The 18029-nt window shown below is 45.4% G+C and overlaps 1 protein-coding gene across 6 annotated transcripts in view; it reads right to left on the bottom strand.

The window, feature by feature from the left end:
- Window positions 1-18029, bottom strand: part of HPS1 (HPS1 biogenesis of lysosomal organelles complex 3 subunit 1) — a 36801-nt gene that overhangs the window by 14731 nt on the left and 4041 nt on the right. For 2 of the 6 annotated variants that reach the window (XM_078150932.1, XM_078150933.1), the window contains exons 3-16: window positions 17702-17818; window positions 12700-12837; window positions 12046-12188; window positions 9524-9632; window positions 8586-8746; window positions 7513-7615; window positions 7135-7248; window positions 6409-6478; window positions 4425-4492; window positions 3152-3319; window positions 2876-3055; window positions 1272-1333; window positions 614-748; window positions 457-521 (exon numbers count right to left, since the gene is read on the bottom strand). In XM_078150932.1, the coding sequence (XP_078007058.1) occupies window positions 457-521; window positions 614-748; window positions 1272-1333; window positions 2876-3055; window positions 3152-3319; window positions 4425-4492; window positions 6409-6478; window positions 7135-7248; window positions 7513-7615; window positions 8586-8746; window positions 9524-9632; window positions 12046-12188; window positions 12700-12837; window positions 17702-17818 (1633 nt within the window). Of the gene's footprint in view, window positions 1-442; window positions 522-613; window positions 941-1271; window positions 1334-2327; window positions 2451-2875; window positions 3056-3151; window positions 3320-4424; window positions 4493-6408; window positions 6479-7134; window positions 7249-7512; window positions 7616-8585; window positions 8747-9523; window positions 9633-12045; window positions 12189-12699; window positions 12838-17701; window positions 17819-18029 lie in introns of those variants that run through there. The other 4 variants (XM_078150934.1, XM_020996751.2, XR_002326488.2 and 1 more) reach the window with 4 other exon arrangements.

Raw genomic sequence — 18029 nt, 5'->3', positions numbered from 1 at the left:
AAGCAGGTGCATTATCATCCCCATTTCGCAGATGAGGAAACTGAGGCTGAGAGTGGTTAAGCGATTTGTCCAGGGTCACATGGCTAATAAATATCTGAGGCAGGATTCAAATTCAGGTCGTCCTCCGCTAAGGTTCCCTTGTATTTGCTCGGCATAGATCTTGTGTATGATTGTCATGTACAGGCTGTCTCACCCATTACTATGGAAGCAGCTTGAGGGCAGGGAAGGTTTTGGATCTTTTTCCCTGGATGGCCAGCACTTAGCCCAGTGCCTGGCCCAGAGGGAGTGACCTCTTGTAAGTAACATGCTTGCTGCTGCTAAGAGAATGATTAAAAAAAAAAAGGGCCATGTACACAGTGCCATTTATACCCTGCAGACCCTTCTGAGAGATTAAGTAGAGACACCCTAAATATGGTGCTTCCTTGTCCTCGTTCCCCCTTACTTAGTCAGGATATGACACCAAGGTGATGTTTCGCTGGCTCTTCACCATTAAAAAGTCTTTCCAGTCCACCAGCATGTCTCTGTCAGAGGAAACCAGAGAAAGCACAGGTGACTTGTGGCCGCAGGCTCTAGCCAAGGCCTAGGCCCCGCCTCCAATCATTTGCCAACTTACTGGATGACACTCTGGGCCCGGTTCTGTAGGCTCTCAGGGAGGCAGTGCCCTCCCCCTCCAGGTGCTGGGCTCAGGAAGTAGACTCGGTACATGGAGCAAAGCTGCCGCTTTACCTTTGCACAGGCTTGGATGATCCTGACAGTCAAGGACTCAATCAGCAAGTACTCATTGAGCCCTTATCCAGTGCACTTGGCTAAGTGCTGAGGATGCAAAGAAAGGCTAAACACAGTCCCTGCCCTCCAGCAGCTTACGTGCCAGTGGGAGAGACATGTAAACCCAGTGCAGAGAGATGGACAGTAACCTCAGAGGGGAAGACTGGCCTGGGGACTGAAGAGAAGATCGATGCTGAGTACGCAAGTCTCCTGTCTTCCCCTAGTTCTGGTGTGCCTATTTTTCTTGGCCTTCCCCTCTCCCACATACTGGGGACTCGGTCTCCCCAGTGTTCTCTCTTCCTTGATCATATTCCTTCCTGGGAATACTCTCTTTTGCTCTGAGTTTACTGAGCTTCTTTCTGTCTTTTAATACTCTGTCATCTCTGAATCAGAGAATCAGAGCAAGCAGCCTTAGAATTCATCCCACCCAATGGTTCCCATTACTCTCACCTCCCATCTCCCCTCCCCTCTGCCCCCAACCCATTTCTACTAGTTCCTGTACTTACTCCAAGTATGACCCCTGGTCACTTCTGGAGAAAGCCTTGCTCTTAAATTCCAGCCATGAGCTCTGAAACAAGGATAGATAACTTTGGGGACACAAACTCCTAAAGAACCCTCTGCCACCCAGCAATGCTGCAGCTAGAAACGAGACCCCAGGGCTTCCTAAGCATTTATGAACACTTCAGAATTACCTTTAGAGCCAGTAAACATTTCATATGCCATTCTATCAGCCAGCTCTTCTATCCACCTAACACAATGCTAATGCACATTCAGGATGTTGGCCCTGAGGCACAACAAGATCCTGAAATGCCTCCAGAATCATCAAAGACTAGCTGTGTTTTAATATTCCAAACACTTTACTTCCTCATGCTCCACTTCATTTTTCACAGTGACATCAGGCCCACCCTCCTAAAATATGACCTTCACTACTTCATTCCTTTGCTTACAAATTTCCAATCAATGTCCCACTGCCAAAGGAACAAAGCCTGAACTTATCATCTTGGCATTCAAGGCCGTCTCTAGCCTGGCCCCACCCAACCTCCTCCATTTTTATTCCCCTCTGCTCTTTGTCACATTCTCTTTTCCAACCTGGCAGATCTTCCCCTTCCCCAAAGCAGTCCATGCACAGCTTCCTTCTCTGCCTGGTTGCATGGTTGACTTCCATTTAATCCATAATTATTAAATGCCTACTAAGTGTAAGGCCACGGCACTACTCTCCTCACCTAAGATGCTCTCCCTTTCAAAGCCCCAGTTCAAAGGCCATCATCTCCATGACATCTTCCCCACTTCTCCAGCCCATCCTGATCTTCCCTTTCTTCTTCCTTCTCTACAGTACTGAGCATATACACCACTGCTGGTACACATTGTTACTGAATGGATATAACTTTCACGATAAGACTAGAATCTCCTCAAGGGCAGGATTACGGTTTACAGTTAGTTTTTTGAGAGTTTACACAGCACCTTGCACAGTGTAGGCAAAACAGATGTTTCATAAATATATATGAACTGACTAACCATGATTCCAGAGGACTCTGGATGAAACATGCTCCCCACCCACCTACCTCCTGACAGAGATGATGGACTAAGGGTGGAGACTGAGATAGAAACTTTTAGATGTGGCCAATGCAGGCATCTGTTTGCTTGACTATGCATATTTGTGACAACGGTTTTGTTTTTTCCTTTTCCTTTTTTCCAATGGAGGAAGATGGAAGGGAAAGAGAATAGATTTTTGTTAATTGAAGAGATTAAGCCAATTTTTTTAAAGTCCAAGTAACTGAAATATTGTAACATTACAACAGCACAAATAAAGTCTATGATATTAACCTTAAAAAATACATGTGAAATGAATTTTAAGTTATTTGATAATTGATAATAAGTCATGTCTGGAATTTATGATAATCCTGTTAACCAGACTGTTTGATTAACAAAAAATGCCTCATTCCTGAACCCCAAGGGTTTAATATTTTGAGTAAAAGTTTTGCATTTTCCTCTGACTTCCTTATTTTGGTTTTCTAATTCACTGGTGTCCCCAAGAGCACAAGAGTCCCTTCTTTCTCCTGGGGGGGGGGCAGAGTTTTGGCTCTGATTTCCTATGAGGTTTAAGTCTGACCTGAAGGTCCTGTCCTCCTCGATTCTTCACAAATCTGTCCATCCTCTGGCGCAAGTCCCCCAGAAGAGGCTGGGAACGAAGGGCACTCCCTGCTTCCTGCCTTTCCTTCAGCTTCTTCTCTAGTACTGAAAACCCATCCAGCAGCTGGTAAAGGGAGAGAGCCATGTGGCAGCTGGGGCTCTGCAGGGAGAAAGCAGAGGGGGTGAGGGGTCTAGAGAAAAGAGCCCCCCACCCTCACCAGGAAGCAAGGCAGCCAGTTCAGGCCAACTCTCTTACCTTGGTTAGAAGCACCATAGAGATGCCTGGCCAGAGAGGCATGCAGTACATGGTGTGAGGCATCATAACACAGTGGCTCTCCTTTAAAGTAGCATCAAGGAAAATCCTTCTGGGATTAGAAGGTGCAGGAGAAGGGGACGCCAGCGTTTGCAAGGTGTCCTCTGCTATCTAATTCAGGAAGACAGAGACATGAGTGAGACGAAGAGTGCAGAGGAAAATAAGATTAGGTCTTCCCTCTTCATGGATTTCCTTGTCTTGTGACAGGGAAAGGAGAAAATCATTTCTAGATCCAAATGGTTCCGCTCTGAAGTCACTGCTTCTTAGTTCAACCTCCCAAGATACAACCATCCTATTCTTTCTGATTTCTGTACATCACTCCACCTCACAGTCTGGAAAAAGGTTGATATGGGGAGGTGGGAAAAAGGGGGTGAAATGGGTAGAGAACAGGACTGGAAAGGTAGAGAAAATTGGTAGATGTGGTAGAAAGACACATAGTATCTTGCCTCTCCAGAACACTAAAATAACTTAAAATGGTTAAGTACTTAATTTTAAAATTATAATATTTAAAGTTACACAGTCCCAAGATGTTCTTTCAGTCCTCCAGTATCTCAAAAACCAACTAATTGTGCAAGTGGGGAAACTAAGGCACAAAGAGAATACATGACCATGACTAGTAGGCGGGCTTTAACTGGGAGGCCACACTGAACTTCAACTCTTGATGAAATGTATTTAATATCTGTTAAAGATAATCTGAGAAAGTATGCCCCAACTGTCCCCCAGCTCTTGGGAACAATGAATTCATCATATGAATATCACAGATTCAAAAGATTTAGGGCTGGAAGCACCCTTACCCAGCCCTCTCATTTTATAAATGAGGAGATGGAGGCTCAGAGAGGTTAAGTGATTTGCCAAGGGTTACCCAGCTAGTTAAGCATATGAGTTGGGATTTGAAGCCAGGTAATCCTGATCTCAAGTCCAGTGCTCTATCAACTACTATACTGTTCTGTGAAGAAACTGTTACTAGTGTTTTGCCAGAATGAGCCAGGCTTAGGGAAGGGATCTGCCCTAAGTCTAAACTTCTCATCCACAGACCCTGATGGACTGGACTTTGAAAATATGCGTGCACCCTGTTAAAAGAGGAAGACCTGGCATTCTGCACAGGAAAGAAGTGAGGGAGTCTCCCTTGGTACAAAAGTCTATATCCTAAGTCTGTCCCCAAGGGGGTCCACTGAAGTTCCAGGATAAGTCCATTTATCCCCCAAGACGAACTCACCTGGACAAAGGCAGCATCGGCATCCTCACCAGCTGGTGGAGTTCCACCCTCCAGCCAGATGGTACTTCCTGTAAAAGTTACAAAGGATTTGTATGTTGTCTGTCCTTTCCCAAAGGAGAGAGCTCACTGGAGCAGAGAGAGATCTGTGACAAGGGCAACAACTATAGCATCAGGCAGAGGCAAAGAGGCCCCTGCCCAAATAGGCAGAAAAGGCCGTCTTGCTCTTGGGGCTCTTGAAAGGGCAGTCCCAGCCTGTTACCAGAAAGTTCAAACTCAAGTGTACAGAGGGATTTCCTGGAACTCAGGCCATTTTCTGACTGACCATATTTCCTTCTTGTTCCCTGCTCACTGTATGTCACCACAACAAAAGTAGTTGGGGGTGAGATAAAAAGGAAACATGCCCTCAGAGCTAACATGCTCCCTTCTATGGGGAGAAAACTCTTAGGTAAGACCCAAAACGCAGCTAAGGCAGACACCTGAGTGACAGAAGTCCTGTAAATGCCCTGCTGTCTGGGGGGCTCTGAGCAGGAATGCAGCTCCTCTATCATCTGCACTCCCCCTCACTTTCCACATATACACCTGCTCCTCCATCAAGAGTCCTTGGAATCCCTTCCCAATAGCTCTTGACCTTCTTCAGCCTCTCTTGTATCCTTTTACCCACAATTCGCTCAGTGGCTGCAAGGGCAGGGATGACACAGATATTTCCAGCAACTTCATATTCACTAGAGGCATTTTTCCATACAATGTTGTATATGGCTCAGGTCACAAGCCAGCTTGCAAAAGGCTATTTGATAAAGATTGTAATTGAACAAAGTATGAAAAGTAACTGGCTGTGTATTTGCCACAGTGCTGTTTTCTATTATTTTCACTGCCTATAACCACCATGTACAAAAGGGTGTCTAGGGGGAAACATGTGCTTAGTTTCAAATGACTGACATGTGAACTTTTGGAAATAATTTCTCTCTAAGTTGAAGACTTCATATCCTGTAAAATGCTTATCAGGCACTCACTGCAGAAGACCTCACCTCCTCCTTTACTGAGGAAAACAGGTCATATGTTGTGAGCTTACTCTTCTTCCTGTTCTATGCCTTAAAATGCCTCTACATTCTCTCATCCTTTGCTCCAGCCTCTGATGGTGAAAGGGCTTTTCCCTGGCAGAGACCAACCCTCCTACTTGTGCCTGAGCCCTTCATTCATTCTCTATGAATTTATTTAGTACTCTAGGGTTTATAAAGCACACTTTCTTCACCACAATCCTATGAAGCAAGTAATATTGGTATGTCGTTATCTACAGCTAGATGGCACAGTAGAGAGAGGGCTGCTGGGCCCAAAGGACCTGAGGCTCTTCTTCAAATCCTGCCTCAGATACTTCCAGCTGTATGATGAGCGGGCAAGTCAATTAATCGCTATCAGTCTCAGTTTCTTTATCTGTAAAATTGGCATGATAATAGCACCTACTTCTTGGAATTGCTGAGGATAAAATGAGATGTTTATAAAGTGCCTTGCCAACCCTGAAGTGTTATATAATTGATACGTGACAGTCTATTTATTGTGTAGTTGGCATGACGTTAAGTTGTATTTATGGGAATAACCAGCCAATCATACAAATTTAAAGCCAGAAGAGACTTTAGAGACCAGGTCATCCAATCCCTTCCTTTCAGTGTCCCTGAGGACACTGAGGCCTGGAGAATGGAAGTGGTTTGCCCAAGGTAAAGAGACAGCATTTCTGGCAGGGCTGGGATTCAAACCCAAGTCTCCAGACTCCCAGTTCAAGGCTTTCCCTGCTATCACACCATGCTGCTATCTCCCCTTCACTGAAGGAGTTGTTATGATTTGGAGGAAGGGCTGAGGGCATCTGAAGGCATGTGGTGTGCCTCTCCGTTTCTGCTGGGCGCCTTCAAGGGTCTGAACCTGGCACTTCCTCACTCTGGTTTCACAAGTGGACTTTCGGTTTCCTTTCTCTCCCCGTGGCTCTAGGTCTTACCTGAGCTCTGTCCACCAGGGGAGGGTGCTGGAGTGTAGTATTCCTCCACCACTGAAAGACTGTCTGTCTCCTGCAAGAAAAAAAGGAGGGAGTAAAGGCTCAGAAACAGCAGGTTCCTTCAGATGGCTCTCACCTGGGAGCTTCTAAGACTCTTTTTTAGCCTGACACTATCTTGCCCAGGCTGGAGGTATAGCAGCCACTTATGGGCTGAACCCCACTACTGACTGGCATGGAAGCTTTTTTTTTCTGGGTGAGGCCATTGGGTTTAAGTGACTTGGCCAGAGTCACACAGCTAGTGAGTATTATGTGTCTGAGGCTAGATTTGAACTCGGGTCCTCCTGGCTCCAGGGCCAGTGCTCTATCTACTTTGCCACCTAGCTGCCCCTTGGCATGGAAGCTCTGACCTGCTCCATTTGTGACCTGGTCTGGTTTGCCCCTCCCTAAACAACCTGGGGGCTCACCATGTTAATGCTGACCTTAGCTACTGCAGATGTCCAACTGGCACAGTTCTGCGCCCCTCAGGACTTCCAAACTCAAGAGACCCACCAGCCTTAAGCTCCCCAGTAGCAGGGGTTATGAGCACGCATCACCTGGTTCAGCCCAAGGCTGCCCTGCTCTCTTCTAAAGGGTGGAAGTTTATGATAGGGGAGAGTAGCTGGAAACAGGTGCCTTGTCCCAAGGGGGCTCTGACTCTCCAGAGAGGCATCCCACAACCAATGCACCCACCGTCTCCTCTGAACTACTCCTAGCCGATGAATGTGGGCCAGGGCTTCTCATCTGCTGCACAGGAATGTTCTGGCTGTTGCTGGGTCTCTGCTGAGATGTCTTTCCTTGGGAAGCCTAAGGAAATTGGGATACAAGTTGATGGATAAGCTGAGTAGAAGTCTGTTCCATGGGAATATGCCTCTGCATCATTCCTTCCAGCACTTCATACACTCAGGCAGGCCTATAGAGAGCAGGGGGTTATGCATTCCTCCCGTCCCCCTTCACTCCATGACCCATCCCCCTTACACCCAGTAACGCCCTTCTCTTCCCCACCCCCATGCCAATTTTCTGTTCAACAGACCATGGTAAGAGCTAGAACCCAGGGGGTGGAGTGGCAACCTGCATGCTGTTCTCTTCCATTGAGCTGTCACTGGGGTATAGGTCTTGAACCATGAGAAGGATGGAGAGAAGATCTGCTGAGCGCAGGGGACTAGCGTGATGGCTGCAGACATGGGGAAAGAGTCAACAAGTTATGAAAGGCTCCTTTCCTTTCCAAATGGTTCATGGATTGAGTGCCAGGGAGCTCCCTGGATGGGTAGGTATGGACAATACTAAGCAGGGTATGGGATGGAAGCCCAGGGTGGGCTGTGTCTTGGACAATGTCACCTGCACTGAGACTGAGAAGATAGGACTGCTGTGGCTAGTAAATATGAAGATTAAAAATATAAAAACAAACTTCAGGGCATATCATGAAATCAGTATAAGACATGGCCCCTGTGTTCAAAGAGCTCATGATTTTTCTGTGAGTCATGGTGGAGGAGCAGAAAGAGCACTAGGCTTGCAACCAAGAAGATCTGGGTTCAAACTACCTCCAACATTAGCTGTGAGATCCTGGGCAAGTCACTTATCCACTTGAGTCTCAGTGTAATAAAAACTTCTAGCAGCTACCTCATGGGATTTTTGTGAGGTTCAATAGAGACAGTATATGAAAATATTTTTGGACAACTCTGAGATGCTATTTAATTCATTCAAACTTAGTTAAAAATAAGAACTGTCCCAAAGTGGGCTCTCCTTCCTTGGAGGTCTTTACAAGAAGCCTGGATGACTTCTCTTCCTCGCCCCTTTGTCGTACAGGTCACAGTAGGGATCTCTTTCATGTTTGGGTAGGACAAGATGGCCTCTGAGATGCCTTCCAACCCCTCAAATTCTGTGAATCTTTTATTGGGAAGATGAGAACTTTCATAGGTGAGACAACGAGTAGGACACAAGACCCTAACTGAGGACTGAACTGCAAGCTGGCAAGAAGGAAGACAGCAGTGAGGGCCATCAGGAAAGGCCCTATGGATCCAGGCTCTCAAGAACTGGGCTGGGGGTGGAGGAAGTCACGAGCAGAGGGTGAGGGGTCAGGGACCTCCCACCTAAAATCAAGGTGCAGGTCTGTCTCTGTATTGGTACAGAGCTGCAGGACTCACATGGAGTAGAAGGCCAGCAGCTTGGTGTGGACAAGCAGGAAGGCATGGAGGACCTCTTCCCCACCACTGTCAGAGCGGGTATTGATGTGGTGAACGACGTGTTCTTCCAGGGCCTCAATACACTGTTCACAGAGCTGGGGGTGGATCAGCCTCTCAACAGCCTACTCAGGTAGAGGGAGGTACAGGTAAAGAAAACACCAAGATATGACACTGATCATTCCTTGCAACCCATGTGACATGGTGGGTGAGTGAGAGCAGCCCTCATGGTGAAGGCATAAGAGTGCCCCACCACAAGCCTACTTCAGAAACCCAGGCCCAACTGTGGGTATCCAGCCTCAGGAAGACCAACAAAGGAGAGAACACTGGAAATTTGCGAGTCTGATAGGGACTTTAGGGCCCTGGCTTCGCTTGGGAAACTCTGAAGAAAACTACCTCCTGTGGAGAGTGTAGCTACTACCTAGCACAGAAGCATGCATGTTTAATAAGGATGGGAAAGCAGGCAGATCAACACTATGTCCGGAGTCAGAAAGACATGGGTCTGGGTCCTGCCTCAGATACCCAGTAGCTGTGGACTCTGGGTGAGTTTCTTGACCTCCCCTTGCCTTAGTTTCCTCATCTGTAAAATGAGGGGATTGAACTCTATAGACTCTAAGACCCCTATAATTCTAAATCAATGATCTTATAATCCAGAGGTTGCCATCTTTCCTAGGAGCTCACTGACCCAGGATTCATCACCCACTGAAAAAGAATTCAGATTGGAGATTTCTGCCAATTTTCAGGACCATCCATGTTCCCTGCTCTGCACAGACAACAATCTCTCCTTGGGTGGTACTGCCACGCCCCATGGGGCAGGATTGTCTAGAATCTCACAGTATGGAAAGTTCAGAGCAGGGCTCCCTGCTTCCCCCACCCTCACCTCAGGGCCCCACAGAAGTTACCTCTACCAGAAAGCTCTGCTCTTGGTTTCGTAGGCGGCTGTATGTATGGAGCAGGCTCTGGAAGAGGGCCCATACTTGGGTGCGTTTCTGAAGGTCTGAGGGCCGGAGCCTAGAAGTGGGTCAAGGTCAGGGATGATAGGAGGGAACCAGGTTAGCTCCAAGCCCAATGAAACCCTGAATCCTAAATGACCAGATCCATTCAGTAAGTAAAGGGAAAATTTACCCTGCTTACCTTTCCTCACCCCCAGCCCCATCTCAGCAGAGAAAGAAATAATGAGACATGAGACAGTAACAAGGACAGAGCACAATCAGGAGGGAGGGGCATGCCTGGAGCTCCCCAAGTAAACAAATACACACAGACGTGGAGCCTATATAGAGAGACACCCAGGCTTAGTCAATCTCTCTATCTTCCCCCTCCCTCACCCTCTGTGTGTCCCCCTCAACCTCCATCCCATACACCAGCTTTCTTTCTCTAGGTAGGTTCTTAATCCGGGGTCCATGGATTTGTCTTTTTAAAAAATATTTTGATAACTATATTTCAATAGAATTGGTTTCTTTTGTCATGAAACGTATTTTATGTATGCATTTAAAAACATTATTCTGAAAAGGGGCCCACAGGCTTCACAAGACACAAACTCCTGCTCAAAGACTATCAGCTGCAAACTAGTTGTGATCTGCATCAATGAAAGGAGTTTCCACAACCAGAGCTTCTTATGCCAGTTAGATAAAGAAAGGACAGGATGAGGGTTTGCTCTTACCAAGACAAAACAAAACTCAGACAAATTCTATGTCTTAATTCAGTAGGTGAAGGCTGTGGGAGAACTGAGTCGTTAACACAAAAGAGGGTAAGAAACTCTGCTCTTAGAAGCTGTCTAGCCAACAGTTGCTAATGCTCTCCCTGAATTCAGTTTGACTTAGTAAGCAGAGGTTACATGCTTCTCTGTGCCAGGCATTGTGCTGGGCTCTGGGGGGGGGGAAGCTGGCATAAAAACACCTTTAAAGCACAGGTACCCAATCCACCGAGAGAGAGGGGCATGCGGCAGGACCCAGCGCAGCAGCTGCCTCTGAATCCCACTTCCCTGATCAGGACACTGTCGACACTGAGCTGGCTGCCTGTACCACTTGCCACCAGACCCAGAGATCATCTGTGGGGCACAGGCCTATGAGGAGGCAGCTTGGTAAGGAGGAAAGAGCAAGAACTGAAGGTCAGGAGATCTGTCTCCTAGACCCAGCTCTGCTGCTGATTGACTGTGGGACCTTGGCATCCCTGGCTTTCAGGATAAATTGTAATACATCAGGACTTCTTATAAACGGGGCTCATGAATTTGTTTTTGAAAATATTTTGAAAACTGTATTTCAATATAATTGGTTTCTCTTGTGATCTTACGTAACTTGTTTTATGCATTTTAAAACTGACAATCCCAGGTATTTTGTTCTTTGCATCATTTTGAGAAGGGGTCCATAGGCTTCCCCAGGCTGCCAAAGGGAGCCCCTGCTCTAGGTCATCTATAAGGTCCCTGGAAACTCTAACAGCCTATCATTTCCTCTTATGGAAAGTGAAAAAGGATCCAGTTTCTCAACCCTCCATTCCTGAGTGTGGACACACTACTGTCTTCTTTCTCTTCAGGACCCAAGTGAACCAGAGGCTGCTACCCCTCTGCTGTACTACAATCTTGGAGGACTCTACCTGAGCAATCATTCACAGAATAAGAAGACTTGGAGCTGGAAGATACTTTGGAGAGCACCCAGATGCTGGAAAAGGGTCCCCCCCCCCGCCCCTGTGAGAATCTGCTCTGAACAGCTCCCCATCTCTGGGAATCCAAAGAGCACCAGACGGGAAAGGGGCTCAGTGTGGAAGAGCTGGAACCCGGTACAGGCAAGATGAACAGAGAGATGCCCAGAGCACCACATACAGAACGAGGCACCACAAGAAACCCTTCTAAAAATATAACTTTTTATAAATGCACACATTAATGCCATAAAATTCTGTTATCCACAATACATCAAGTCACCAGATGCCTCTGATGGATAGTAACATGTCTATTTTTTTAAAATGTAGAATTAGAGTCACTTTTCCTTTCCTAGGGGTTAGTCCAATGCCCTACAAATTCCATGTCCAGCATCTGACTCTATACCTTGGAATGATTAGGAAAACCAGATTTAGGGACCAGGGCCAGGGCAAAGAGGAGATGGAAGTAGCAGCTCAGAAGCCCTGCAGAGAGATCACTCCATTTGGCTTTAATTTGGTCTAAGTCATTTGAGAGGTAATGTGCCCATCTGGATACAGAATCGGCCTCAGAGTCAGGAAGAACTGGGCTCAGTTCTGGTCTCTGACACATACTTGCAGTGTGACCCTGGGAAAGTCACTTAAGTGCTCAGCATTCCAGGCAACCCACGAAGTCCACAAGCAGAACAGCGGCGGATGTATATTGGTGGAGGGTGCTTCCTCACTGGGTATTCACATCGATGAACTGCCCTAACTGCCTCCAAACCACATCCTTCCCCCAACACGGGAGACTCACTCTTTCCGGATGAGATGACTGTCCAGGGCAACCAGTCCAAAGTGCATCTCAAACAGATGCTTCAGTACGTACACCTTCCGGCGCAGGTCATCCTCACTCTCTGTGCCATCACCGTTGATGGCGATAAACAGGCATTCACCAAACTGAAAGCACAGTCAAGTGAATGAAGACTCTGAAACTCTCCCTCATCTCTTCTCAATCTACTTTCCCCCCATTAGAATGTAAACCTCTTGAGGGCAGGGGCTCAGCACAGGGCACATGCCTGGCACACTGTGAGTGCTTAATAAATGTTTGTTGTAGTACAGTGCCTGGTATATAGAAGGCAATTAGTGCTTAGCATATATAGTAGGCAACTGATAACTGTTTGGTTGACTAACTGGTAGCCCAGTGTCTAATATAGAGCCAAGCACTGAGTAGGTGATTAATAAATTCTTGTTGATTGATTCTGAAGGGCTAATACTAAAGAGTGCCTCTCCCCTACTAAGCCTGAGCCACCCCCCAGTCCTTCCTCAGCACCATCAACGGGCACTTAGACGTACCTTTCTGTGTGTCAGCCCCCCGCTGTGCGCCTCTAAGGTACAGTCTCTTCCCTCTGGGGGCTTACATAGAGGACATCTATACCCACGGAGGGGGGGCCTTGGGCAGCCTGCTTACCAAGTGAAGGACATACAGATGATTGCTTTTCTCAGCCAAGAAGCAGGTGTAGGTGTCCGAGAGCTTCTCCAGCATCGTCATACAGGAGATGATCACAGGTGCAAAAAACGTGCTGAGGCGGTCCTCCAGAGCAGGGAGCTGGAGTGCAGACAAGGAGACCAGTCAGAAATGCACGCTAACTGCTTGCAGCATTTTATCTGTAGCAGGTCTCTCTCTAGTTTACCACAGTCAATGATCCCTCAAAGGAACATCCCCAGCCTCTCAGAGGTGGGCTGCTGTCCTCCCCATGCTATTTGTGGACCTTTGTGACCCTAGACAAGTCCTTTCACCTTTTATGGCTCCACTCTCCCCTTTGTGCAATGGAGGTGAGTTCTGATCTAAGTCTATGACACTAAGACCAGGACTTAAGTTTTTTTATTTTGAAGAGGAAACAGGGTGGATCATCAGCACTAACTGATTAATGATAACAGTAACAGCTCCCATTTTTATAGCGCTTTAAGGTTTGCAGAGAATTTCACATATATTATCTCATTTGATCCTTACAACAGCCCTTTGAAGTAGATGCTATTATTATCATCCTCCTCATTTTATAGGTGAGGAAACTGAGGCAGACAGAGGTTAAATGACTTGACCAGGGTTACAGCCTAAGGCCGGATTTGTGTCCAGGTCCTTCTGGTTCCACTCCCAGCATTTTATCGATTATACCACAGTGCCTCTTATTATAGGCCTCCTCAACAGGGTGGACAAAAAAAATCACAACTGGATTTTTATAGTTTTTCTAAAATTCCATATATTGCGTTTCAGTAATTTAACATTTTAACATTTTAATTTAACATTTTAAAGATCAAGATGCTGTCATGAAATTGGGATTACATCTTCTAATTCCACAGTATTTGAGATCACACCATCATCCTATAACTTTAGAGAAGGTCACAAGAAGCATATCAGGGATTTTATAGGGGGTTTCCAGGAGCTCTTCTATGGATTATACAGAATGATTAAGCAAGGCCATTCTACCCAATGAGAAGCAAGGTCAGCCAGTCCAGGAGATCCCACAAGGCAGAGTGGTAGAGTAGGAAAGAAGGCTGGCAAAGGAGTCAGGAGACATAGGTTCATTCCCTAGCTCTGCCATTAATCAATGGTGCAGTAGAAACATCACCGATTCTGGTGTCAGAAGACCTGGGTGCCAATCCAGCCTCTGGCACTTACTACCTGTGTGATATTGGGCAAATCACTCAACCTCCCTGGGCTTCGGTTTCTTCAACTACAAAAGGAGGAGTAGGACTGGATGATCACTAAGGCTTTTAGTCTAAATCAATGGGTCTGTAATCCATCTGTACAAATAACATGCTTATTAACTTCAATACCAATTCACAGGAATAAGAAATAACAAGTCCTAGAGTTTCTTTGCAACTTGTTAAATCAAACCCTTTTCTTTCTCTAAAAGTCTGAAGGGTCAAGAAAGGAAACATACTGAACTTTACTGGGGATGGGGCTGTGGTTGCTGTTGGCATTTTGGTCATGTCCAGGTTGTGGGAGATCTGGTCAAAATCTTTTACTTTTAGAAAGAAAAGCCTGAGAAGTAGAAATGGAAGAACCAGGGGGAGAGAGAGAGAGAGAGAAAGAGAGAGAGAGAGAGAGACAGACAGACAGACAGACAGACAGACACAGACACACAGACACACACGCACACACAAAGAGAGAGAGAGACAAAGAGAGATACAGAGATGGGGGGTCAAGAGAGAGAGAGACAGACAGAAAGCCAGAGATAGGCTAAGAGGCAGATAGGAGAGAAGGGGGGGGGAGATGAAGGAAGGTGGAAAAGGAGAGAGGATGAGAAAGAGAGAGAGAAGAAGGGAGAGGGAGACAGGAAGAGAGGGAGAGAGATTTAAGTAGAAAAAACTTGGACTGAGACTTCTCAGCAGACAAAGGAATGTATTTGAAAGCAAAAATATAATTACCTTAGGAGTCAATCAAAAGGTCACTTAGTGAGAAAAGACACTACAGGTTTATCCAGGTTGAGTAAGAAAGTAAGGAAGGGTCCATCTTCCAAGTTGGCTTCTGTAACTATTTTGTACTTTGTATTTGGTATAGTTTCTAAAATAGCCTGGGCCCCTCTCTATTAGTCAACCAAATGCATGCAGTCAAATACATACTATCGTACTTTAAAAACCCAGCAGTAGAACCTGGGCATGTTAGATTTCAGGGACCCTAAAGCACCTCAGGGGAGCCCAAGAGAGCATCCCCCATGCAGCTTTTTACACCCTTTCATCAGAGAAGTGGAAGTACATGGCAGCAATTCTGCTGCCACAAGTACAGAAAAAAGCAAGAAGAGCCAATGATGTCTCCCCTGATTCACTGGAGGGCTAGTGGGGGGTTTTGTGAAAAACTGGCCTGAGTTGAACCCACTGGGAAAGTTCTCAACATTCTCCCTGAGAAGAAGTGCAGAGCACACTTGGACTCTCCTGATGCCCACAAACGACAGGCCAACATGGAACCGAACAAAGCCTTGCCTCGGACAGAGAAATATGCAGTGGCAGAGATAACTTACAGGCATTAAAAATGCAAATGGAGATGGCACTATTTATTGCCAACTTACTGTCTTGACAGGTTCTTTGTGTTCAGTAGCAGAATTTGTACCCAGACGCTACAGAAGAATTGGTGAAAGGTGTAAGCATGCAACGATAATACTCTTAATAACAATAACTGAGAGGTATTTCGGGTATATGAGAAAGAGCTCTGGTCACAAAGACCTGAGTTCAAGTCCCACCACTGACAGTGAAAGGCTGTGTGACTGGGTAAAATCCTGAACTAATGGTCTAGGCAACTCTCCAAGATTCTGAGTTGCAGAGGAGGTGCTAACCTGTATCGACAGACAAAGTTTCCTCACCTGGGAGTTCCCAATGCATACAAGCTCAATGCCTATCCCCATCTCCCTCAATAACAATAAAACCTTTGTAATACCAACTACAATAAATGTGTGTGTGCATATACATATAAATAGGGAATCCCAAATGTCTTAGTGCAGTTTTAAGTTAGTAAAGTCCAATGTTTTCTTTTCTTAGACTATTTTATTCTAAAAAGAAAAGTCATTTGGAAACTGAAAATGCAGGAAAGTCTGTTTTATTCTTAGCCTGCAAGTAAATAAGGAGAGGAAGAAATAAGCCAATATTTTAAGTTTTATACTGCTTTTGCTGAAAGCAACAGCTGACAGTTACATATTTCTTCACAGTTTAAAAAGCACTAGACAAACGTATATTTTTTCATTTGCCCCTATATTAACACTGTGAAGTACACAGTCCAATTCTTATTATTCCCATTTTATATGCTATGAAATTGAGGCTCAGAGTGGTGAATTAATTTGTCCAAGGTTAAACAACTAACATGGGGACAAGCAGAACTAGAACCCAGGTCTATGTGCCTCTAATACACTCTTTATATTTTGCTACTTTGTTGAAAAAACAAACAAACAAACCAAAACCAATCAACCAATCATTAATTGCCTGTGATGTACTGGGGACATAAATGGAAAAGCAAGATAGTTCCTGCCCTCATGGTGCTTATATTTGACTGTTGATGTAAAACAACAACACCACAACAAATCTCTGCATTTTATCCTTGAAACTAAGATAGGTAAAATGTCTTATTAAATAATTATGTGTTAGCTACTGAAAAATTCATAATTAAAATAATTTAAGTTAAATAAAGCATTTGATGAAGAGGGCTGTACGAAACATCCTGGCAAAAATGCCCCAGATATCCACAATTAATTTTTTGAAGTGGAGATTATTCACCTCCCAGGGACTTTTATGAACAGCTCTTTCAGTTGGCTTTGGCACATGAGATATGCCAAATCATTTAGTTTTTTTCAATGCAGCTTCAAAATTTATAGGAAAAAGACTTCAAAATAAACTCTTGCTTTAACCTGTATAAGTGCACTGTCTATTGGTGAAGCCTTTGGCTTTCTGAGCTGTGAAGATGAGAACTTAAAACATTACAACAAAGATATACCTCTTTTTGGTAAGGAAAAAAAACCCTGATTAAGTAGGAATCATCATGGCCTGATTAGTGATTTAAGTTGTTTCAAATCCAATAGAATCCTGGTCCTTTCTAAGGACGGTGGTATGAGATATTGCAGGAAAAGAATGAAAGAGAATAGTGCATGTTTCTATATTATTACAAGGATTAATAATAATCATTAGCACTTTACAAAATTACCTCATTTTATCCTAACAACAACCCTGGGAAGCCATTATTAACCCCATTTTACATATGAGGAAACTGAGGCAAAGAAAGGTTAAGTGACTTGACCAGGGTCACACAGCTAGCAAGTGCCTGAAGCTGGATTTGAATACAGGTCTTTCTAACTCCAGGTCAAGAGTTCTAGCCATAGCACCATCTAGCTTCCCTGACAACCTTGACAGGGAAGGGAGTAAGCATTTATTAAGTACCTGCCATGTACCAGGCACTTTATTAACCCTTTACAAATGTGATCTCATTTGATCCTCACAACAACCCTGGGAAGGAGGAGCCATTATTATACCCATTTGATAGATGAAGAAACTGAGACAGGTGGTGAAGTGACTTTCCCAGGGTCACTCCGCTAGGAAGTGTCTGAGGCCAGATTTGAACTCAGATCTTCCTGGGCCTGGAAGCAATCCACCAAGCCACCTAGCAGTTAGGTAGGTAGTGTGAGATTTTTATTATGCCCATTTTAGAGATGAGAAAACTCATCTCTAAAGACAGAAGAGTTTAAGCAACTTGTCCAAAGTCACACAGGTATCTGGTGGAAAAGGTCTACTTCTTAAGCCAAGATCTACAGAAAGGAAATCCATTGTACTTGTAGATATCCTGCACTGTCTCCTGAGGAGAACCTGGTTACACACTTGGGAGAAGAAGGGGAGATGCCACAGGAAATGACTCTGCCTGTGCTGAGCCTGGAGGAAGACTGAGGGCCTCTTGTCTTGTTCTGCCTGGCGCTTTGACCATCCCTGGCTCTTACCTCTCCTTCCTTGTTTTCTGACAGCCCAAACTTCTGCCAGAGACTATCTTCGAACTCCTTGTCGGTCCAGTAGAATAGGACCTCGGCCCCCTCCGTGGCCACCAGCACACACTTCATCTGGCAGGGAGAGAGAAAGGTCAGGATCTCGCCATGACTGCCCTCCTGGATAGCTCATGATGAGAGAGAGGGTCTAGTCACTTTGTGAAGGAGATCCCACACCAACCCCAGAGTAAAGAAAGCCATAAATATGGAGCACGAGAAAGAAAGGCTAGAGCCTAGGCCTCAGACTGCCCTCCAGAGAATCAGAGATTTCAAAACTGGAAGGGAC

The sequence above is a fragment of the Phascolarctos cinereus genome, unplaced genomic scaffold (assembly GCF_003287225.1).
Source record: "Phascolarctos cinereus isolate Bilbo 61053 unplaced genomic scaffold, phaCin_HiC Scaffold_3;HRSCAF=262, whole genome shotgun sequence".
NCBI classification, from domain to species: domain Eukaryota; kingdom Metazoa; phylum Chordata; class Mammalia; order Diprotodontia; family Phascolarctidae; genus Phascolarctos; species Phascolarctos cinereus.
This window is presented reverse-complemented; position numbering and strand designations above follow the sequence as displayed.